Source organism: Oryzias melastigma, linkage group LG20 (genome assembly GCF_002922805.2).
Source record: "Oryzias melastigma strain HK-1 linkage group LG20, ASM292280v2, whole genome shotgun sequence".
Lineage (NCBI taxonomy): Eukaryota > Metazoa > Chordata > Actinopteri > Beloniformes > Adrianichthyidae > Oryzias > Oryzias melastigma.
Window position 1 is genome coordinate 19,166,233 of NC_050531.1, and position 24,393 is coordinate 19,190,625.

The window sequence follows — 24,393 nt, forward strand, 5'->3', positions numbered from 1 at the left end:
GTGGTGGACTACTGTTCCATAGCCAACTTGTGTAAGTACCATGTAGTTAAAATGTACAGGTGATGCTGTTGTCTGGTGCCATTGCAAAACATCTTAGTCACCAGTATGCTAAAGGAACTTGCCCCTGACTGACTCCACCCAAATATCACGTTTGTGCACCAGATATGTGAGTGCCTGTAGGAAGCCTGTAAACTACCTGCACAAACTACACTCTGTAATTTTCTCATTTCTAACACTCAGGAAGCACGCACTTATCAAGAGAACAGCTCTGTTGAACTCCTTGTACAGTCTGTAAGAGTTGGAAGGGTCGAAAAGATAAAAACGTGTACGACACATCTGGGTCTCATCTTTACTGTCCTCTTGTGTATTGTACAAGTGTTTGCGACTTGTAGTACGCCTGTGGAAAAAAAATGTGCCTGATCATTTTCACTCTACGGGATCTCCAAACGTCTACAACATTCATATGTCCTGCAGGCCACATGCGTCTCCTGTACAAGTTTTAGCCACAGACTGCGTATATCTATCAGTAAGGGCTGTTTTGACAAAAGCTTTAGCTAATTCAGATGTTACAGTATAACTGACTCAGTGCACCTTATACAGGAAATGTGAAAAAGATACAGGGAAAACAGGCCTGGTGTGCAAGAGCCAGGAGAAACTATGCCACAGCACAGCAAAATCAATTTCTTATTTCATGCATCGAAGAGTTTAGAATCTACTAAGCTCGATTAGACCCTGTCATAGAAAAGGGTAACCAAGCTCGGAATAAATCTACTTTTTTTGGCTGTTGACCTCTATAAATGGGGTTTTAAAAGTGCTGTCTGATGTTCATTGCCAAATTTTGTCAGATTAAAATAAACTTGTTTAATTCTTAAAAATATGTTAAAATGAAACCGTCTGTGTGCTGCCCCCTACAGGTTGAATTGAAGTGTGAATTTTGTGGTTGGTCAAACCATTTAAGTCCCACATCATTGCAGAAGTCCCACGTCAAGATCTGCAGCTCCAGGAATGATAAGAGCTCTGTTCCTAGGCCCCACTCCTCTGACTGGATTTTCACATTTCGGCTGTGGGTGGAGTCAGCCTCCATTTTCCCTATTTGGTTACCCTCTAGTGTCGTGTGTTGGTACTTGTGCATTAAGGCATCTCTAGTGTTAGCATCTCACACTGAGGGGTTAGGGTTAGTGTGTACAGGTGAGGTGGTAATGCATTTAAGATAACTCAGTTATAACTACACACATATCATTTTCAATTTTAAGAAAGAAAAAAATATTAATGCTACTACAGGCCAAATAGATTTTTTGGAGGAAATGTTAACATATAAAACAAAAATAAACTCTTCAATAACAATTTTTTTTTTCAAAAACTGTTGTTTTCATAAGCAATGTAACATCAAATTTACGTTTCTATTTTAGTCAAATAACTGTTTTTAATCAAATCACCACCATCTTATCCTGCCTCTTTTTAAATTTTTGTTTTGTTTTTAAAAAAAACTATTATTGTCATTTCTTACCAAATTAATTAATAGCTTTTATGACTAATGACTAAATTCATAAAGAAAATAATGCATTGCCTCTTTGTTCCCTTTTTACTGTTATTAAGTTGCAGCATCTCGATGTGTAATCCTAGAATCCTCCCACCACCCTGACTCCCTTCTGAGGGAGTTAGACTGAACAGCAATCCACCATAAGAAGCTTGTATGAGCTGCGACAAACATCAATGCAACTTCCTCACCTTTCTTCCAGAAAACATTTGCAAGTCATCTCCTGCTGTTGCACAAGTGAACTTGACATTCTTTCCTGTCATATTTAAAGCATTAGTAAGAATTTTAGTCAAATTTGTGGATTCTGATCAAGTTCCAACTGGTTTTATGTCTGTTGACAGGAGTTTGGGAGCCATTTTTTAGAATCCTCAATCACTTCAAGTTCTGAAATGTTTGAGGAATACAAGATACATGGCAGAAGCTTATTCTCTTCTAGACTAAACCAATTAAAATATATTGGCTGCAGTCAAGGTCTAAATGTAGAGATCGGAAGGTCTAAAAGAGATACTGATGAAAATTATGATTTTGGTGTTTTTTAACATGTTCTTGTGCCAGTTTTCTGATAATGGAGAACATATACAGTATAAATAAAATAAGATTCTAAATTTTGTTTCTGAATATTTCTTTATTCAAATTATTGTGAATCAGCAGCAGGTGAAAACACACTAGGTGGGCCACAAGCTCCCTGCTCTGCTCCATTCTGATGCATTCACCTGCGAATAAATCGATCCATGTATGTTTTTGTTTTCCACATTTTAGATGGAATCTGGGTAAAAAACTATACGGCTGGATAGCTCCAATGTGGCTCGCCATTTTCTTGCACCACTAAAAGTTTGCGCCGCTTTTATCCTTCAGAATCTACTGGAATTACAATGATCGTCTTAATGGTTGAAAAGTTACAGTATGTTAAAGATTTTGTGTTTAAGTGTCACTGACGTAGTGTTAAAGGGTTAACTAGCAAGGAAAAGGAACAACATTACACATATGCTTTATAGAGGGAAACAATTTTGAGAAAACATTTGGAAAAATTTACCATCAAAATCTTTGGCAAATATACAATTATTTTGGAAAATTCAATCTACCACTGCTACCAACAACAGTGGACCAAAGTTTTTTTTCTTTATTATTAAAATCCTCAGTTAAAAATATGGGGTAATACTAGTATTGAACCACATTTAAAAAAATATGTTGCAACAGATTTTTGCAACAACACAAAACCCCCCATGGAAACATTAGCTCAGAGCAAAAACATTAGCTAATATGGGAAAAAAAACCTCCCGTGGTCATCAACACATAAACAAGAAATGACAGAAAATGAGACTACAAAAAAAGAGATCTCCCACACCAAAACTGAGCATGGAAGCTGCACTCGTGGTACGATGTAGGCCTAAGGTCCTCTTAAATCTTAACTCTCATCTTGACTTTGAAGCATTTTTCTTTTTCTTCTACCAGAAGCGTACTATAGTGTTACAGTGAAATAGTAGCAGACAGATGGAGAGTAAAGTTTTATTTAAGATTGCATGAATTTAAGGCAAAATGGTGCAGACGCATCAGCTTCCTCTTTCATATATGCGCAGAGAGGATTGGTTTATTTTTGACGAGTGCTGGACTTCTGCTTTCATTTTAGGAATTTTTTTTCTGTGATCCGATCAACCGATCTACAAGGTGAGAAAGATTTCTGTGTTAATCTCTGGATTAAGATGTTAATATTATTATTTAAAAAAAAATCATATTTGTTTTTATATTTTGTCATTAAATGAGTTGGTGAGGAAACCAAATGTACTTAATAAACCACTTCTCATAGTTTCCTCAGAGATGAAGGATGAATGTAGGAGTTTGATGGCAGCTCTGTCTGTGAACGTGCTGACAGTCTACATGTTCCTGAGTGTCTTCCTCCTTCCAGGTCAGATGTTTGTTCTCTTTCATTTACAGACAATTTTAAATGTTTAATCTTGTTGCTTCACTTCGGTTTGTGAGTCAGGAGTTTACACCTGGTTTTCCTCCACATTATCTCCATTCTTTCAGGAGTTTTGGCTCAATGTGACCTTCTCATCTCTGCACCAAAGAAGCTGGAAGCACTGACTGGATCCTGTTTATTGATCCCATGCAGCATCAAAGCTGAACCAGAAATAGACTTTTTAAACACACGAGAACCCTTTGGAGCTTGGATTAAAGACACTAAGGAATTTCTGAATCCTAAATATTTTGAGAGAAGGATGCGTGACCGCAGAGGTTTACTTTTTATTACAGGGAATTTAAAGCAGAAGAATTGCACGGCCCTTATATCTAATGTGACCACCGAACATTCAAACACGTATTATTTTGGAATCATGCGTGGACCGGTTAGCCATAAAGCTGAATGTGATCCCGTTGACATCACAGTCAAAGGTAAGACAGTTGTTTCATTAACTATGTATGACTGTACCTCAGGATATCAGAACATCGTCAAATGATTCATTTAGTTCAGTAACTTTAGTAAACTCCTCACTTACAGACTGATAGTTTTAGGAAGACTATTATCTTGAATTGGAATATTTGCGGGCTGCACGGTGGCGCAAGTGGTTAGCGCTCTCGCCTCACAGCGAGAAGGCCCCGGTTCAAATCCCGGCTGGGACCTTTCTGTGTGGAGTTTGCATGTTCTCCCCGTGCATGCGTGGGTTTTCACCGGGGACTCCGGCTTCCTCCCACCGTCCAAAAACATGCTTCATAGGTTCATTGGTGACTCTAAATTGTTCCTAGGTGTGAATGTGAGAGTGAATGTGTGTGTGATTGAGGCCCTGCTACAGACTGGCGACCTGTCCAGGGTGTACCCCGCCTTCGCCCTTCAGTAGCCGGGATAGGCTCCGGCACCCCCGCGACCCCGACAGGGACAAAGCGGTCAAGAAGATGGATGGATGGATGGATGGAATATTTGCAGTTTAAAGCAAACCAAAAAATGCACTTTAGTGTTTCAAAATGTTTAATACTTCATCATATACATAATGTAAAGTCTTTAAATTCTGTTAATATTACATAAGATCTTTGGAAAGCAGTTTTGACGTCTCCTCCATTTTTGTCTCAAAAGATGGAAACACAAATGAGAACATCCCTGAGCTTTAGAGAGTAATTGTAACGAAGTTCAACAGCGTTTATTGATTTCACTTTCCAAAAAGCTGCCATCTAATTGAGTTTTTTTAGCAGCATCTTTCTTCCTAACATGCCTGTCTGATGTGGAAGCACAGATTCTCCTCAGAGTCCCAGCATTGAAATCCCAGCTGATCTGAAGGAGAAGACGTCTGTCTCCATCACCTGCTCGGCTCCCACTCCCTGTCCTCACTCCCCTCCTGAACTCACCTGGAATCTCCAAGCAGACTCTCAGAGACAAACGGAGACAAACACAGATGGAAGCTTTACAACTAAAATCCAGAAGAACATCACTCTGTCAGACACTCATGATGGATTCACCATCAGATGTTCTGCCAGATATCCTGTGAATGAAGGACCACCAAAGACAGCAGAGACACTAAAGACTCTCAGTGTTTCATGTAAGTTGTGTTCTGATAGATCTGATTGTTGAAGGTAAATGGAGAAGTGTTTTTAGAACTGTGTTGTCAGACTTTTAGACTCTCTGAATGTGGACTACAGAAGTGATGAGACACGATTCTAGAAAAACTTCAACAACCTGAACTATAGCTTCTAAAAACCTTCATGTCTCATTACAGATACTAAGCAGTTCGGGGTCATCTTTGCTTCGTTGAAGATTCTGGGAGTCTTAATGCTTTGTGCAGCAATCATCATTTTTGAGTGGTGAGATCAATTCTCCAGAACTGTGAATGTTCAGATCAGCTGCTCTTCTGCATTTAACTCTCATTCTTTTTCTTTCAGTTGGTTTCAATGCAGATTCTCCAACAAACCTGAGAAGGTAAACTGAACCTCTTGGTATAATGTAATACAATAATAACATTATATTGACAGCTAACTTTATATTCTTCTTAATTTTTAAGATAATCCATCTCATTCTCCTGCTGATTTTATAGAGATGAGCACATATTTAAGGTTATTTTCTGGATTATGTTTAATGAGGGGAATAAGAATTTTATTTTAACATATGAAGTTGGAAAAACTGACCAAGAACTTCCTAATCTGTAACTACAAATTTTGATGAAATACAGCTGCTTTGTAGGACGTAAAACTTCCTATATTGAGCTAAATTCCCCTTTTTTGTTGCAATGAAATAACTGCAGAGCTTTTGTGTGGTTTCCATTTCAGGACTCAAAAGAAGAAGTCTATGAGAACATAGTGATGGAGACCCAAACATCTGAAGACATGGAGAGGCTGGGTTGAAGGGCGGTCTGTCATTTGGCTATTCCAGTGTAAAACTCCCAAGCTTGACATACCTGTGTCATTTTGGATAAAAATGTTTTCTCCATGACAAAACACACAAACCAGGAAATGTTTGTTCATCTTAAAAAATAAACTCTGATTGATTAAAAAACAAAACAACACCACTTTTGTGCGCTTTATTTCACGTGCAAACTGAAGGGAACAACAGGAAGTCCAGTCCAGGATGTGGTGCAGCAGAACCTGCAGACACAGGGATGTAGTACTCAAGCTCCTCTGCTCAACTCTACGAACTTATGATCTGGAAGTCCTGGTATGACTCTGTTCTGAACTGCTTTTCTAAGCATGTCAAGAGTCACATAACCACACAGAGGAGGCCTTGTGACGTCAAGTCTGTGTGTTGAGCAGCTCATAAGGGGTTGGGTTTGTCAATCGTTGCCTGTAAAAATTAATTTCATAGCTTCGGAACTTGTGGGTTTTTGAAAAAGGAAATTCTGCTACAAAAATGGAATATTACATTTGAAAAACCTATCAAAGAGAGAAAAGCATCAGCATTACATAACATTTAGCTGATGGGATGTCCGTCTTTGAGTGTTGTTCCAAGTCATACACTTGTATTGATCCTGTTGTCTCGTTTATTTTGAGCATAGTTTTCATTCTTCTAAACTGTGTAACGCTCTCAGTCAATTCTTCAAGTGCTTTGTTGATGTATTTAGTTATCACTTGGTATTTCTTCAGGCCCACAGTCCCTTTTCTGGCTCTTTATTTTTATAGCAATTTTATGTTAAAATTAGGGCTGTCAGATTTGTCGCATTAATTATGAGTTAATTTGACATGTGCATGACGCCGACAATTTTTTTGACGCATTAATCGCGGATTTTCTCATACGTGGCTTTCCACACCACCCGCGCAGGCATCCCTAAGTCATCGCCCTCTAACTGACCGGCTGCTCTCACAAGATCATGGGGGGTTTGATTGACAGATGACGGGTAGCCAATGGGAGCAGACTTCATCAATGCGGTCTTTACAATTCAACAATGTACCAATCATTGTTCTACTGTTGTTTTCCTCAATGGAATGTACCGATGCAGCAGTTTATAACAACATGAGGAGTTCTGTTGTGGGGTTTTCTAATTGTTGCCACTGAAGTGCACCTGTTGTTAATTCCAAGAACACCAATACAGCTGAAATTGATTAGCGAGGCCCTCAGCTACTTCACCAACCAGAAAATTATCAAACAGGTTTAATTCAATTCATGCCAGGTCTAATTAAAAAAGTGTTCCTTTAATGTTTGTGAGCAGTATATAAATTCATTCACAAATAATCTGTTTTTTTAATTTTTTATTTTTTTTATAAAATACTACACCAGTTTAAGTTAACTTAAAGATCATTTTAGAAAAAATGTAAATAACATACATTTTCAAATTATATTATTTACCATTACAAAAAGGTGCCAAATTACAATGATTAAACTAAAAAAATGAGAAAAGGAGGATTGTTCAACTTTTAAAAATGCCATTTAAAAATAAAACGTAATTTCTTTGTGTTGCTGTTTCAAACATGTTTCAGTCTTGAAGAATTGTTTAAATTCCAAGAGATTTTTAATCCACTTATGTCATTCGCGTTCAGTTTAAATAAAGTTTTCATGTTTTGTATGTAAGCTCCGCCCCCTGAGCTGCAGAAGGGAAAACTGCCGTCAGCCTTTTTCCCAGTTCGTCTTTTTTCCCTCGTTCGCTTTGAAGAACTTCTCAGATACAAGGTAATTTCTACTCTTTATATGTTTGGTTGCCATTGTATATAATAGTTAATTACTTTGGATGGGATATATTAATTTACTTGAGCAGCAAACACTTTTTTTTGAAAGAGTAGTGCTTGTGACGAGATGAGAATGCCCGCGCAAATGCTAAGCTAGCGCGGGCATTCTCTAGCTAGCGCTAGCTGCTGTTAGCTAAAATGGGCAAACGGAAGCTGCTGTTGTTTTGTCATATGAAATATGTAGCTATGTTGCATGCCTTTTCCCTCCCCCTTTTCGTTCTGAATGCTACATTTTATCATACTGACCCAGTGTTTTTCCAATTCTTTTAAACATGCTAAGTTTAATGAGTCTAACCATGGTAGAGTTACAAGGCTTTGTCTCCTGTCAGTACTAAGTCTAAGAAATTAGTTAATATTCTAATGCATTTGTGCTTCTCTAGTCAGTGAACAGCTGAGTCTTTTGTGGCTAAAATAGAGGTGATCAGATAATAAATGTTAGATTAAAAGTACCAAAAAGGAAATGAGGATCTTTTTATTCGATGTGTGGTCTTCCCCCCGCCCCCTGTTTTTAAGGTAACCAGCATTTCAGAAAGTAAGGAAAGGATCAACACAGTGATGCTGAAGACGAACATGGAAAAGACATTCTCAAATAGAAGATATGAAGTGGTCCATGACCCTCCAGTGATACAAGACTTCCAGGCCAGCACTCTTTAAAGCAAATCAGGTAAATATAATTAGTTTACTACATTATTTTGTAATACTTCATAATGCAGTAGAAGCTTGTGAAATTAAAATTTGACTGAAAATCATTTTGAATAATTATGAAGTTACAATGTGAACAAGGACTATACCGTAATTAGAAAAAAGAAAAACACATAAACAATTTGTGGATCATGCATTTTCGCTGAAATTAAGCCCACTGGTCATCATCATTAAATATGATCAATTCTTTGACTTGATTCGCATTAATACTTAAATAAAACATTCTACAAAGTAGACCCCGCCCTCCTTCCTCATCCGTCCTCTTCGTTTAGGAGAGACCCGCAGCTGAACTGTCCCTCCGCCCCTCCCTCTCTAAACACCTGTCCGTTTACTGCTCAGCGGACAGGGGCGCCTGCACTAGCAGAGGGCGCTAATTCGCTGATTTCAGGCCGTTCAACACATGTCAGATAGTAGACGATCATAGCTGCGCAGATTATTTTTTCCTCCAAGCGGTGAGATGCCGCCCCCTTTGAATCGGCGCCCCGGGCAGCTGCCTGTATTGCCCGTGCCTAAAACCGCCTCTGCATCCAGTCCCCAGAAGCGTGGCTAACAGGACTTGACTCTTTGCAGAGTGAGGGGACCACTGTACAGGACAAGGGTACTCACACACTGGCAGGGCTCCTCACCCTGCCACTGAGTGTATGTCGCAGCCCCTCGTTAGTGATGGGACGAGCAACACTGGTGCGCCAGCACTGTGCTGAGTGCACAAGTGTGAAACCCCGTATCAGTGCGTGTATCGCTTTAACAAAAAGAAACACGTGACCGATAGAGGAAGTGTATCGGTTGGATGTACCGGCGCCAAATTGTGTTTATAAGGAACCGAACTGCATCAACATGTTGTGGGTTTGTTGTATGGAGAGTAAACTGTTTATTGTGCCTTTTGGAGTTTTGCATTGCTTCTACTCATGGACCGTTCTAGGAAATTTTCCAAAGTCTGGAATAATTTTGATCTTTTGACGCAGAATAAGGTAAATCTTATCCTCCTTTGGGCATTATTTACTGTTAGTTCTTAATGCAGTGTCTCTACTCTTTTCTACCAAGAGGTCGGATTTTTTTTTTTCAGATAAATTAACTTTTTTTTTATTGTGGGTGAAGTGTCGGCTCTGCTCAACTGAATTGTCTTATATCAATAAGAGCACGTTATCAATGCTGAGGCATTATAGAGCTCGGCATGGCAGTGAAGAGTCGGCAGACACTCCTGCTGCGAGTACCACAGTTGTGATGACATTCTCACAAACTTTGAATTTTCAAAATTACACACAAAAGGCTTTGTGGAACTCTGCAATATTATTTGTAAAATTACATTCTTTTAACAAGCTTTAAACAAAATATTTATTTTTGGCTTCCAGTTCCTAACAAGCAAGCGTTGGATGAGGCTGTGGTCAACATGATCATCAAAGACTGTCAGCCACTCACCCTTGTAGAAAATGAGGGATTCAGGGCGCTCATGCAGCTTGTTGCTCCCTCATATGTTCTACCAAGCAGGAAGGTATGTGTAATAAATGTATGGTTGAATTAATTAATGAGTACTGTGGATAGAAAGACAGACATGCATGTATTCATAAGGTATTACAATATTTTGTTTGGTTATTTTCAGTCCATCAAGGACTTGGTGGACTAGAAATATGAGTAGGAAAAGGAGAAAACAAAAAAGGACCTCCAGAGTGCCATTGCTGTTACTTTAACAGCTGACATGTGGACCTCCATTAATATGGAGGCATATCTTGCCGTTACTTGCCACAATGTGGATCAAGACAGCCATGACTTGCATACATCAGTCTTGGGAGTGCAGCATTTTCCACAGAAACACACTGCAGATAACTTGGCCATGGCTAAAAGGAGCCTTATGGAGGAGTGGGGCATAGCGAGCAAGGTCAGGTGTCTTGTCACTGATGCAGCAGCTAACATGATTTCATGTGCTCGCATACTGCAAATACAGCAAACTATTTATATTGCCCATTCAATCAATTTACTTGTAAAAAAGTAGTGTAATGCCGTTATAACACTAACAGATATACGCAACAAAACACGGCAAATTGTGACATACTTTCGATCAAGCACCACGGCCAAAGAAAAGCTTGCTCAAATACAGCAACAGCTGGGAACACCAGTGCATAAGTTAATAAACGAGGTGCCAACACGATGGAACCGCACCTACCACATGCTGGAGAGAATAACTGAGCAGAAGGAGGCAGTCTGGGTGTCTTTGGCCTCACTGAGAAATGATATTACTCCACTGACTCCTTAAGATTTTGATGTAATTGAAGAGATGCTTAGGGTGCTCCCTCCGTTTGAACAAGCCACAAGAGAACTATCTGAGGAAAAAAAGAGTCTCAGGGTCAAAGGTGATTCCTTTGATGAGAATGATCCACATTGAGCTTCAACATCAAGCCTCAACACTAACAAAACCAGCTGCTCAAGAACTGGCAGAAAACCTGAAAAGGAGACTGAGTCCGTCTGCAACATGGAATCACTCAGTGTGATGACACTGGCAACACTCTTGGACCCCAGGTTTAAAACAGTCGACTTCTGTAGTCCATTAAAAGCAACAGAAGCTGTTAAGAGACTGAAGTCTGAGCGTGCTGCTGAAATGAGGAGCCATGAGCCTGACCCAGCGGAAGAACCAAGCTCTTCACATGGATCAGAACCCAGTTCAGGTAAGAAAAACACATTCTTTTGTCCGTTTATATGTATATTTACGTGGTTTATTGTAGTATCACGTGACATGATTCATTTTCATCTGCTAAGGCACAATCTCTGGACACCTTTCGACATGGAAGTTCAGGAGAATAGAATGAACAGCAATTCTACAGCGGATTCCATTGTTGAAGTACAACGCTACTTGGCCGAAGGAAACACACTCAGAACGCAAGACCCATTACAATACTGGAAGAACAACCAGAAAACATATCCACACCTATATCTACCAGTGTTAATTTCGTTGACGAAAACTTTTCGTCATCGTCTTCGTCAACGACTTTTTTCCCCCAACAAAAACGAAACGAAACGAAAAATCCCACTCAGACACGAAAATAATAACTAAATTGGTTTGACATTTTCGTCAACGAATGAAAACGAAACACAAATTCTCTTCGAAGACGACATCCAATCATAACGACTCCTTGCTTGTGGAGAAGGGCGGGAGCAAATGCAGAGCGATCCTATCAGAACACTGCAGCCCGCCCGGGAAGACCTTAATTCGAGGAATTGCGTGTCTGTGATTTAGGTTAAAAATGTCTACCCCGGGTAGAAAACGAAGAGCAGATCCATCCATTTTCCCAACCGCTTCGTCCCTTTCGGGGTCGCGGGGTTGCCGGAGCCTATCCCGGCTGCTGATGGGCGAAGGCGGGGTACACCCTGGACAGGTCGCCAGTCTGTCACAGGGCCTCAATCACACACCCAATCACTCTCACATGCATACCTAGGGGCAATTTAGAGTCACCAATGAACCTATGAAGCATGTTTTTGGACGGTGGGAGGAAGCCGGAGTCCCCGGTGAAAACCCACGCATGCACGGGGAGAACATGCAAACTCCACACAGAAAGGTCCCAGCCGGGATTCGAACCGGGGCCTCCTCGCTGTGAGGCGAAGGCGCTAACCACTGCGCCACCGTGCAGCCCCGAAGAGCAGATAGATGGTCAAATTTTACCTTCAACGCGATCCTCAACAACACGTCGTGTGCGTTGTGTGAAGTGACCATCACGGGAAAAAACACGACAAACCTGAAGCGACATCTGCAGACGAGCCACCCTGAAATCCATTCAAAGGTAAGCATGCATCACTTTTATTTCTAGCGTATTTGGCCGAATCCAATTTTTTCCTATATTGTTCCTACTGTTGAGGCATTTAATAAAGCGTAGGATTATCTGAAATTGTTTTATTTAAGTGATTACCCTCGTCAGGCTAAACAGCCCCGGTGCTGTGCAGCAGCGGAGAAGCGCTTTTCTTTCATTTGAGTGCGCTCCGATGCTTTTTTCTTTTAGCGTGACCATTGTAGCCCTATAAAACTGACGTGCATTTCCAAGGGCCAGCAGCTCCATACTAACGTAGCGGACCGTTACTATTTGTGACGTCCTCGAGTGGAAAACCACCCCACCCCTTATTTTCTAGTGCTGCTTGAATCTACTGTCGCTAGATTTTCTATATGTGGAAAATGTAGCGACATTTTTTTCAAGTGCACACGAAATTTCCCAGAAGTCTTTGCGAAAAACTAGCTTGCGTCGATGCTCACTAGATTAGCGATTATTGACTACAACATTGCGGCTGAACAATTTTGATCACAAAACATGTTTAAACGTAATATTTAAATAAACCATCTACATATTCACCCTCAGAACACAGTGGAGTCATGAATAAACCTTGTGAAATATTTGTACTTATTCAATTTTTCCTTCGTGAAACTGATTGTCATATTCGATGTTTAGAAAAACGAAAGAAAAGTAGTGAGCATTGTGACCAAATTACCTTTAAAATACAGGACACTATTTAGTCCCGCACTCTATAGTTTATAGAATATAAATTATATATTATTATTTAATTCAGACACAACCTTATGTCCGAATTCCCCTCCTAACCCCACTACTACTAGAAGAACTATATAGTCCGGGCCTATATAGTGCCCTGGGTTTTAAAGGTAATTCGGTCACGATGCTCACTACTTTTCTTTTGTTTTTCTAAACGCCATATATTATGTCACCAATTTCACAAAGTGGAAATTGAATAAACACAAACATTTCATGATGTTTATTAATGACTCAATTGTGTTCTGATGGTGAAAATGTGGATGGTTTATTCAAATATTGCATTTAAACATGTTTTTTGTTCGAAATTGTTCGACCACAATGTATTTTAGTCTATATTCGCTAATCCAGTGACCATCAACGCACGCTAGTTTTTTGTAAAGACTTCTGGGAAATTTTGACAGCATTCGATTTTGGAATTAGTAGATTCGAACAGTGCTATAAAATGGTGAACACACTATGTAGTGATTGGGGGGGCTACAAAATGGCAAACACACTATTTAGTGATCAGGGGGGCTAATATGCAATTTTTCTATAATTCTCTGTTTTTGCTGGCAAAATGTAGGGGACGGGCATAGGGGTTGGGAGTAGAATTCAGATTTGGCCATGTTGCATTCTTTCATAGTTAGTTACTTTTGGTGGGAAAAAAATACTTGTGACCATTAAAACAATCATCTCAAGCTTTTTAATAAAGCAGGTGTTGTGAAAAAATTAAGTATCCCCCCCTTTTTCCTGCCCTTCTTTAAACAGTTATAGAAGCCGCTGGATGATGACATTGGGCCACCGGGTACCAAGAAGGCTAAAGCTACTCAACTGAGTATTTCAACTGCATTTCAAAGTGTCTTGAAATACAAGAGTGACTCAAAAGAGCAGCTGAGCAAAGAAGAAGCAATAGCTAAATGGATTGGAAGCACAGGATTACCAATCACAACTATTGAAGATGAAGACTTTGTTCAGATGATGGAGACCATTGATAAAAAGATGACTGTTCCCAAGAAAACTAGCATAAGTAACCTGATCGACAAACACTATGAAGATCTAAAACAAACATTCTGAAGGAGGTTGGCTGCTGCTCGAAAGATGTCTATTGGGATTGATTTGTGGACAAAAAAGGACTGGACTGCTTCATTTATTGCTATTAGTTCATGCTACTTTTGCACTGAACAAAATAAACCAGAGCACATTTTGTTGAGCCTTGAAGAGGTAGCCCATCCTCACACTGCACAATCAATAAAAGCTTGTGTGGATAAATGTATGCAAGAGTGGGATGTACCACATGAGAAGGTCATGGCAGTGATAACGGACAACGGGAGTAATATGGTGGCAGCATTTAAAAGCAACACATCAGAAGAGGAAGACAGCTCTGATGATTCAGAGGATCCCATGGAAAATTTCTCAGAGTCTGAAGCTGATGAACTCCGGTGAGCTATTTATTTAAATCACTCTTCTTTAAATTTTATTTTAGTCTTTATGTGTGATTTCATGACTTAAGTTAGGGTATGTTTTTAGTGATTTTTTTTTTTCTCTTTTAAATCAACTTTTTTTTTTTTGTTGAATGCAATTTTTAAAAAGTGCTCATTTGTGTGTTCTTTTTTATTTTTCTTTACTAAGGTATCATAATACCAACCTGGAGCGCATACCATGTGTGGTGCACTCCTTACAACTTGTGGTCCACCTGCTTCAGAAGGAGGCAAGTGTCAACAGACTCGTAGATAAAGCAAGGTCGGTGGTGAAGCTCTTTCGCAAGTCTTCTGTTGCAACACAGAGACTCTTGGAGAAGTGTGGTCTGATTGTTGTGAATGACTGCCCCACACGCTGGTCAAGCACATATAATATAATCACACGCCTCCTGGCAGTGAAAGACTCAGTTTCCCAAATAGCCCATGACATGGGCTGGGACAGCTTACTCCCCAGTGAGTGGCAAAAGCTGACGTCATTGCAACAACTACTGCTGCCATTTGCAGAACATACACAAACCCTTCAAAGTGACACCATGTCTATGTCCCTGGTTGTCCCTGCTCTCCTTGACCTGCTCAGCCACCTTACTGACTTTGAGGAGAACACCAGCTATCGAGACCTTGCCACTCTTGCAGGCAAAATGAAAGGAGGTATAAGGCTCCGTTTTGCTTGCATGTTGGATCCTAATGATGAAAAGTTCCCACCACTTGCAGCAGCTGCCTGCTTTGTCAATCCCAGTGTTTGTGAAACTCTTGTAAATGTAACTAGTGACAATGTCCAGGAGCTGCTCGATCAGGCAGAGGAGTATGTGGTGCAATCAGCACACTCAGAACAGGTGGAGGGGTCTGAAGAGAATGTAGATGAAAGCAAGGGGGAACCAGAAGTAGCACCATGCTCATCGAAGAAGCCAGTCTTCAGGTTTCTTTCAAAATTTTCCTCAACACCTAAAAAGAGGTTCTCAACAAACGACATAAGGCAGCAAATCAGGAAGTATAAAGAGGAGCTTTCACAGCCCATCGTCAGTGAGACAGGAACAGAGTTTTGGCTAGAAAAAAGTGACTCCCTTTATGAAAACTTAAAACCGTTTGCTTTAGACCTGTTGGCTATGCCAGCTTCTCAAGCTTTTGCAGAGAGTGTTTAGTGTCACAGGTGACCTCACAAGAGGCAAGTGCAACAGAGCAAGGGCCACTTTAGCACGAAGTGCTTTTCTGAAAATGAATCGGAACAAATAAATTTAGCATCCTTGAATAGCAGCAATATGCACCATCAGATTCTGAGAATTTTCTAAAATGTTTTTATTTCTAAAGTTTTATTTTCACACATTTATTATAAATGGGATGGAATTATAATTAATTTTCTTTAAATGTGTTTTAAGTTGTGGAAGCTAAATTAACAGAAATGGCAAGTTAAGTGAAGAAAAAGGTATTTTATTTTTATTTTTTTAGATGACTATGCTTTATGCCAAATGTTTTCAAATGCATTTGCTTATGATTGTTTAAATAATGTTAAAAAAAACATGTTGCGCTTGACTACCTCTTCAAAAAATCATTTGTTCACACATTAATTATAAATGGGATGGAATTATAATTTATTTCCTTTAAATATCTTAAGTTGTTGAAGCTGAATAAACAGAAATCCCAACTTTGGAAAGTAAAGTGAAGTAAAATGTTTTTCAATGGCTACACTTCATGTCAAAAGTTTTCAAATTAATTTGCTCATAACTATAGTTTATACAATATTAAAAAAAACTTGTTTCACTCTACTACTTCTTCTATAAAAGTTTTATGTATGTATTTAAATGTGACAGAATTATAATTTATTTTCTTTGAATTTGTTTCAAGCTGTTGAAGCTGAATTTGCAGAAAGAAGTTTGGAAAGCAAAGTAAAAATAAAATGTTTTTTCCAAATAAAACTCTGTGTGTTACTCATATTTTCATACTTGCATTTCATAAAAACGCTTTACTATTACTCTCTATTTTTGTCGACTAAATATCTACTGTAATTTAGTCGACTAAATATCTACTGTAATTTAGTCGACTAAAACTTGACTAAAATTAATAGAATTAACATGACTAAATTGCGACTAAAACTAAATCTTATTTTAGTCAAAAGACTATGACTAAAACTAAATTAAAATTCTCTGTCAAAATTAACACTGATATCTACTAGCTCTCAAATATCTGTGCACGCCATCTTCATCAGTTCCCTGTGAATGTGTATTTTCGAAGGCTGGAGAACTGGTGTCTAAGAGGAGAAATCGCCTAGGAGCAAAGACACTCCAAAAACTTTTATTCCTCAATAAAAATGTATGAATTAATCAATTTTCAGTGTGTTATTTCATATGATTGAACACTTTGGTTAACAAAATTCCATACATAAGCCAAATATAATTCTCAATTTTATTACAGATACATTTGCTGTATTTTACATATTAGATTATGATGTCAAGGTTAATGTTGGGTTTACAGCATGCAATTTCTTCCATCTTTTCATTTTATTTACCTGCAATGATGTAGATGCTGATCTACAGCAGAGGTCACTACTGAGTGCCCTACACAGTGTCAACACAGTTTGTGTAATGTGTCAATATACTCCTTGAGGTATCTTTATCCCATCACTACCCCTCATCTTAGAGAGGACTCTGTCTCTGCTGCAACCCCTCCAGCCACAGCAAACCTCTGAGCATCGTTGCCTCCTCCAGTCACTCTCAGCTGCCCCTTCTTTCAGTCTTCTCACTGCCAGTTCTAGCTTTATAGGCAGGGCTGTCACTTCAGTGATTGGGCACCAGGTGTGTGATTGGGCACCAGATGTGTCCAATCTGGGATTCAGTCTCAGAGGTGAAACATCCAGCACAAAATCCAAACAAAAAAGACATGCAAATAAAACCACAAAAAAGGAAAAATGTTTCACCTCCCAACATATGTAATCCAAAAAATAACAAAAGTTTTAGTTTCATTTGAAAATGTGTTAAAGGGTGTTTTTATTAATATTATTATCATTTAGCACTTTGAGATGTTTTTAAAAGGGAAAGGACTTTACTAAATTTTATCAGTCATTCATGCTATTAAACTTAAACAATCTCCCTCATTTCTGGTCTCGGGTGAAAATCATTTACAAGCTCTGTTTTATAGATTTTAGCACAGAGGCAAAATAAAAACACGGATATTTAGAAGCTGTTCATTTGACAGCAATGCATTACCTGTAGCAGTACAAGGTCCATTTGTATTTATTTTAAAGAAATCTTTAAATAAAATAGAAAAAATCTGGATTTTTTTTTTTTTTTTGCCATATCGCCCAGCCCTAGCGCGAATGCATCATTAAAGTAATTTGCATCAGCCTGGACGAAGACCTTGAAAATATCTGTGGTAAGTACAACTATAAAGGAAGTAATTTTTGGTCTCTTAAAATGTTTGTATCTTTAAAAAGTAAAAAGATGGTATGTAATGTTAATAGAAAGATGTCAGTTGTTCTTAACGGTTTTGTTGTAAGTCATGCTGTAAAAAAAAAAGTGTAAGTTAGTAATTGTTTGTTAGCGCGTTTTTGGTCGTGAATGTTGACGCGTTAACGCGTGTGATTAATAAACCATAATTAATTTGTTAATATTTTTTTAATCGCGCTCAGGCGTCCTGTCGATTAATCGCAATACATTTTTTCCAGATATGCAATTAATTTGTGAATTTTTTTAATCTATTCCCACCTCTAAAATATGCATATATTTATATATGTATAATTTGCTGTAAAACTGTTTGATTAGCAAACCTTAGTATCACTTGACAGAGTTGAAAAGTGAACAAGCTGTTGCATCAATTTATTTTAAGGAAACCACATGATATGACTTAAATAAAGCAAATATTTTTATTCATAGGTTAAGTTTTCGAATCCCGGCTGGGGGATTTGGGACCTTTCTGTGTGGAGTTTGCATGTTCTCCCCGTGCATGCGTGGGTTTTCACCGGGGACTCCGGCTTCCTCCCACTGTCCAAAAACATGCTTCATAGGTTAATTGGTGATCCTAAATTGCCCCTAGGTGTGAATGTGAGAGTGAATGGGTGTGTGATTGAGGCCCTGAGACAGACTGGCGACCTGTCCAGGGTGAACCCCGCCTTCATCTATCAGTTGCCGGGTTAGGCTCCGGCACCCCCGCGAACCCCGAAAGGGACAAAGCGATCAGGAAAATGGATGGATGATTAAGTTTTATTTCCCCAGGAAGTCCCATTAAGATTAAGGAATCTTTTACATAGGGGACAAAAAACAAATCAGCTACAGTTAGAAAATAAAAATATATAAACTTATATAAAATACTAAGGTTAAATAGAAGTACTTCAATAACACTTAGTTATCAGCTTCATTATGTACTTAAATATTTCCAACTGCCATTTATTTAATATGATTTTGTTTGTGACTGCAGGAAGAAGAGCATCAACATCTTCAACATCTCAGCTGAAGAGACCACGGTGGGCATATCTGCTGAGAGACCAACAGATGCGAGAGACACACCAGAGGACATTGACAATGTGCTTGAAGGTCAGGGGGTCCTACAGGATTTGGACAGTGTTACTGCCAGGTTATTTGGACTCATGCATGCTTTGAACTTCACCTTCCCCCCTGAACTGAAGTGCACTTTTGAAGTTTCCCCAGAAGATTGTGATGGAGCTGGATGCTGATTTCCTCTAAGAAAGTTCAGGATTTGAAAAACAGACTGTCAGTGAGCACTGCTGAAGATGTCCCGCCTCTGGATGGACTATTTAACCATTTCACCCTCTGTTCAGGTTGCATATGAGCTTGTTGTTCTGATTTCTAAAGCAGATCTTTTTGTTTCCATGAGTCAACTTGCTTTTTGTGGTAAATTTTTCTTGTCACAGGTTTATTTTGATGCGTTCTGTAAAAGTTGTTGCATTGCGTTGCATAGCACTGTTGCATTTGATGACATTTTCAGTTGCAATGTTTTGCCTTTGAAAATACACTCCTTTGTAAGTACCAATTTTGTATGTTTTTCTTAAAAAAATGTAATCTTAAATATTGTTAAAATCTACACTATAAATACATATTAATTTCTTAACTGAAGGAAGAATCCTGCCGCAGAGCCTACTCATTTGAATTAAATCACGTATAATAAAAGTATAAATAACATACAAAGAAAACTTATTTTCCCTCCAAATAATATTTATTGTACTTGCAGAAAACTTACATATAATGTTTAACTTTCATATATGAAAAGTATATGTCTGGAAATGGACATATGAGAAAAAAGTAAAAAATATATATGACCCATGTATAGAACACATATATACCACATAGACAATTTCTAAAAGTTAAACATATAATGCTTTTTAATGTCATATATGAAAAGTATATGTCTGGAGTATAAGAAAAAAGTACAAAATATATATGACCCATGTATAGAACACACAGTTACCTTTTATGCTTCTTATATACCACATAGATCATTTTTAAAAGTTAAACATATAATGCTTTTTAATGTCGTATATGAAAAGAATCAAAGTGGCCACTTTCAGGGGTTTCTCATATATTGGGCTTATAAGCCTTATACAATTCATGTAAATGTGATACAAGAATTAGTGCTACAAGTCATGTAGATCTTTTATATGTTTTTCATAGATCTTTTCCATATGGAAGTGGTAATCAGCAAAAAAAAACCTTTCATTTTTAATGCAGAATACTGTATATCTTCCAGTTGTGTCCTGTCTTCAATAAATTCCAGCTCAAATAGGTGTTTGTTACTATAAAAACGTTCCTTTAAGACCCCCACCCCCGAACTCCCGGTCACACAGGCGTGTTATCATTTAATAGATTCATCATTTAATAGATATCATTGATATCCGGCTGTTTTAAGCCTAACTAGCAATGCCAAAAATAGAACTAGTTCACTAGTGGAACATTTTTATGCTTACTAGTAACCATAAAAATGTTCCATAAATAATTTGTTTTAGTGTTTCAAAGGTAATATACAATCATATTAATGAATATAGTTCACTCTGAAAGGCTTAAGAAAAATCCCGGTAGGGCCCCTATAAGACAGATTGTGTTTGTTGGTGTTTACCTGGAACCAGAAATCAGAGAGCATATCAGCTGTATTTTTTGACATTAAAGAAGGCTTTTAATACAATTGAGTAATTTAGGGATAAAATTGAGTTACTTAGGGATAAGATGACGCATGTATAACCAGCTAAAAAACTTTTTGATAAAACTATAAAGGCTAGAGTAAATAGTTAATTTTGGACTAAAGTTAATACGATATTTTTTTAAATTGAATCATAGAAATGAATACACATTTTCAGGATTTTTGCTTTTTTTTGGAAAGGGTCTAGATTCATATTTATTTTTAGATAGTTGTCATTTGTGAGGAGCCAAGCGGAAGGATGAGCGAAGCACAGATGTTTTCTTTTGAAAATAATTGCTAAATTGATTTACAAAAATAAGTAGAGTTAAACTGGGCCCATAAAAGAGGTCAACAGACGACAAACTTCAACTCAACGTGATAAATGACCTCCAGACAAATACAAGAGGGAAACATGTACACTAACTGATCAAACCAAAACCCCAAAAAGGGTGGGTGACTAAGACAAATGAGGAAACTTATTACAAAAACAAAATCAGTTTTTTTCCCTCTTAACCAAAATTAACTTTAAATAAGTAACATATAATTTAACAAATCTTATGTAAGAGGTAAATAAACCTAACACAACTGAATACAAAAGAAACTCCAAAGTGAATTCATACTTTTCTTTAAATTCAGTGGTTGAGTCCAATTAAAGCGACTTGGTCCAGCTGAGACCCTCTTCTTGCTGGCCAGGCTCCACCCACAGTGCCTTCCAGGAACAGGTGACTTCATGGTGTGGCTGCTTTTGCAGCCATCACATCATTGTTCATTTCTTATAAGATGCAGATTATTTATCAAGTAACAAAAAGAAGTCCTCATTGATTATCCTCTTTACTTTAATCTGTTCAGATCACTGTAGAACACAAATTCAGATTTAACAACTACAAATGAATAATGCTCACAATATTCAATTTTCTTTGGTACTATTGGTGTTCAAGATTCACTTACATGCTTTGCCACAAACCTAAACAATTTCTCACAGTGTTGCAGACTCTTGCAGAGTTAAGTGTTCTTCAGCATTAAGTGAAGCCTAATAACCCCGACAACGTTAAGGTGTGAACATGTCAGTTTCCTCTTTCACACTCTGAGTAGGAAGAATTTGTCTATTTCAGACAAGTGTTGGACTGCCATTTTGAATTCTGAGTTTTTCTGTGAGCTGGTAACCCGATCTACATCGTGATAATCTCTTGCGTTAATCTCTGGATTTAGTTTTGTTTTTTTTAACAAAACACGGTTTGTATCTATTTCCTAAAATGATTTGGTAAAAAAAAATGCAAATGTACTTTTATGAAACTAACCAAAAAAAAAAACAAATTTCCTCCCCCCCAGAGATGAAGGATGAATGTAGGAGTTTGATGGCAGCTCTGTCTGTGAACGTGCTGACAGTCTACATGTTCCTGAGTGTCTTCTTCCTTCCAGGTCAGATGTTTGTTCTCTTTCATTTACACACATTTTTTCAATGATTTCTGATTTGAAATTTTTCATTCTAATGTTGTTCAAGGGCTCCATGTAGAACCTTTAAAATTCATCATTAAATCCACATTATCTTCATCATTACAGGACTTTGGGCTGAATGTAGAGAAGCATCACACCTTCACATTAATGCACCAAAGAAGCTGGAAGCTCTGAGTGGATCCTGTTTGATAATTCCATGTAGCTTTGAAACTACACCAGGGAAAAAAGGACAGAAGTTTAACAACAGCAGAGAAATCTTTGGACTGTGGATTAAAAAAAATCCTGCTTTTTTGGAAAATCCAAACAATGTGATTTTCAACAGCAGGAAGAAGGAAAACATCTATCCAATGACGATCATTGGAAACATGACACAGAAAAATTGCACCACTTTGTTTTCTAATCTGACCACAAAATATACAGAAATATATTATTTTAGGATTGAAAATGGAGAATTTGAAGCAGTCGATCGTTGTAAAACTGAGATAAAAATTCAAGGTAAGAAACATTTTCCCTAGACAATTAAAGTGACCTTAGTTATTTTCTTACTGAGGAAAATAACAAATTTGTTAGATAACAAATTCCAAACATTTACAGTTCCTGTGTTTGTATCTGATGAGTTTTTTTCTGTGTTTGAAGCACAGATTCTCCTCAGAGTCCCAGCATTGAAATCCCAGCTGATCTGAAGGAGAAGTCGTCTGTCTCCATCACCTGCTCGGCTCCCACTCCCTGTCCTCACTCCCCTCCTGAACTCACCTGGAATCTCCAAGCAGACTCTCAGAGACAAACGGAGACAAACACAGATGGAAGCTTTACAACTAAAATCCAGAAGACCATCACTCTGTCAGACACTCATGATGGATTCACCATCAGATGTTCTGCCAGATATCCTGTGAATGAAGGACCACCAAAGACAGCAGAGACACTAAAGACTCTCAGTGTTTCATGTCAGTGATCTGTCAGCACATCACACTTCAGCTGCTTCTGATGAATAAAGTTCCTGTGTGTCACATTTTCCTCAGATGCTCCTAAGGACACTTCAGTATCCATCAGTCCATCAGCTTCAGTATCTGCAGGTATCTGGGTGAAGATGACCTGTTCCAGCAGAGCTAAACCTGCGGTCATCAACTTCATCTGGTTCAGGAGCAGCAAAGATGGAGACCAGAAAGTAGCTGAAGGAGAATTTTACAGCCTGAATCCAGCAGAAGGAGGAGCTTTTTACTGTGTGGCCACAAATGATCTGGGGAGCCAGACATCTCCAAAGATTGATCTGATAGTTGAAGGTAAATGGAGAAATGGTTTTTAGAATTGTGTCTTTCAGACTTTTAGAGTTTTTTAATATTTGTTCTCAACTGCAGGAGTCAGGTGACATGAACTCATTCTAGAAAAACTTCAACAACCTGAACTATAGTATATAAAAACCTTCATGTCTCATTACAGATACTAAGCAGTTTGGGGTCGTCTTTGCTTCATTGAAGATTCTGGGAGTCTTAATGCTTTGTGCAGCAATCATCATTTTTCAGAGGTGAGATCAATTCTCCAGAACTGTAATGGTTCAGATCAGCTGCTCTTCTGCATTTAACTCTCATTCTTTTTCTTTCAGTTGGTTTCAATGCAGATTCTACAACAAACCTGAGAAGGTAAACTGAACTGCTTGGAATAATGTAATGCAAGAGTAATATATTGAGAACTGACTATATTATTCTAATAATTTAAGGATCATCACAGTCATACTCCTGCTGAATCAATACAGGTATGCAGATATTTGAGATCATTATGTTTTCTGAGAGTAATATTAATTCTATGTCTATGTCCTGAAGAGTTTTTGTTGCAATGATATCACAGCAGAGTTCTTGTGTGGTTTCATTTTAGGACTCAAATGAAGAAGACTGATGGAGTAGTGATGGAGACCCAAACATCTGCAGACATTACAACCAGACCAGGTTGAAGTGCCAGTTGGCTGGTTCAGATCCCAAGATTGGCAAAAGACCCTTTAGATTACATATTTTTCTTTGTGACTAAATGTAAATGTTGTGCAGTACATTGTAACAAATAAAAATTATGCAGCACAGCATCAATTTAGCTTATTTACACAAATGAGACAGACAAAGAATGGACATTTTCTTTGAAAATTGATATATTCTGAAGTTTTTTAGTACAGAAGAACATAAAAAGTGTTACCGTGTGGACCAAACAAGACAAGACCAGAACAGCATCATCAGTTGTAAAGAAAAACAAAAAAACATTTGTTTTCAAAAATGTCCAGATAAACAAGACTGGCCCCATAGAAGAGGATAAAATAAAAATACTAACTTAAAGTTTAAATTATACAGAGGACAACTCAACAACCTGACATTCCTAAATACCATGTATAATCTCGTTTTGTGGTTTGATGGTAATGTCTGGTGAAAGTTTTGTATCAGTGTGTCATTTAGAAATCCTCTTACTGATGAAAATGCTGATGTGTCAT

At 38.1% G+C, this 24,393-nt stretch overlaps 3 protein-coding genes across 7 annotated transcripts; all 3 read left to right on the forward strand.

The window, feature by feature from the left end:
• Positions 1 to 2,951: 2,951 nt before the first annotated feature.
• LOC112151332 (sialic acid-binding Ig-like lectin 5) lies at positions 2,952 to 5,993 on the forward strand. Its single transcript, XM_024280189.2, has 7 exons — positions 2,952 to 3,202; positions 3,342 to 3,440; positions 3,563 to 3,925; positions 4,759 to 5,061; positions 5,239 to 5,323; positions 5,402 to 5,438; positions 5,786 to 5,993. Exons 2-7 carry the CDS (start codon positions 3,353 to 3,355, stop codon positions 5,858 to 5,860), a joined length of 951 nt encoding a protein of 316 aa, XP_024135957.1. The 5' UTR covers positions 2,952 to 3,202; positions 3,342 to 3,352; the 3' UTR covers positions 5,861 to 5,993.
• An 833-nt stretch (positions 5,994 to 6,826) lies between these two features.
• On the forward strand, positions 6,827 to 24,387 carry LOC112151331 (vascular cell adhesion protein 1). 4 transcript variants are annotated; one of them, XM_036217431.1, is made up of 11 exons: positions 6,827 to 7,616; positions 8,186 to 8,336; positions 9,724 to 9,863; positions 21,801 to 21,890; positions 22,032 to 22,421; positions 22,568 to 22,870; positions 22,946 to 23,206; positions 23,364 to 23,448; positions 23,527 to 23,563; positions 23,641 to 23,676; positions 23,796 to 24,387. In XM_036217431.1, the coding sequence occupies exons 4-11, from the start codon at positions 21,803 to 21,805 to the stop codon at positions 23,814 to 23,816; spliced, it is 1,221 nt and encodes a 406-aa protein (XP_036073324.1). In that variant the 5' UTR covers positions 6,827 to 7,616; positions 8,186 to 8,336; positions 9,724 to 9,863; positions 21,801 to 21,802; the 3' UTR covers positions 23,817 to 24,387. The 4 variants fall into 4 exon arrangements, with proteins under 4 accessions (XP_036073324.1, XP_024135956.1, XP_036073325.1 ...); XM_024280188.2 differs by lacking the exons at positions 6,827 to 7,616; positions 8,186 to 8,336; positions 9,724 to 9,863 and having other exon boundaries at positions 18,493 to 21,890; XM_036217432.1 differs by lacking the exons at positions 6,827 to 7,616; positions 8,186 to 8,336; positions 9,724 to 9,863 and having other exon boundaries at positions 18,493 to 21,890; positions 23,402 to 23,448.
• LOC112151330 lies at positions 11,907 to 17,313 on the forward strand. 2 transcript variants are annotated; one of them, XM_024280186.2, is made up of 3 exons: positions 11,907 to 12,141; positions 13,645 to 14,315; positions 14,506 to 17,313. In XM_024280186.2, exons 2-3 carry the CDS (start codon positions 13,975 to 13,977, stop codon positions 15,491 to 15,493), a joined length of 1,329 nt encoding a protein of 442 aa, XP_024135954.1. In that variant the 5' UTR covers positions 11,907 to 12,141; positions 13,645 to 13,974; the 3' UTR covers positions 15,494 to 17,313. The 2 variants fall into 2 exon arrangements, with proteins under 2 accessions (XP_024135954.1, XP_024135955.1); XM_024280187.2 differs by having other exon boundaries at positions 13,651 to 14,315.
• Positions 24,388 to 24,393: the final 6 nt, after the last annotated feature.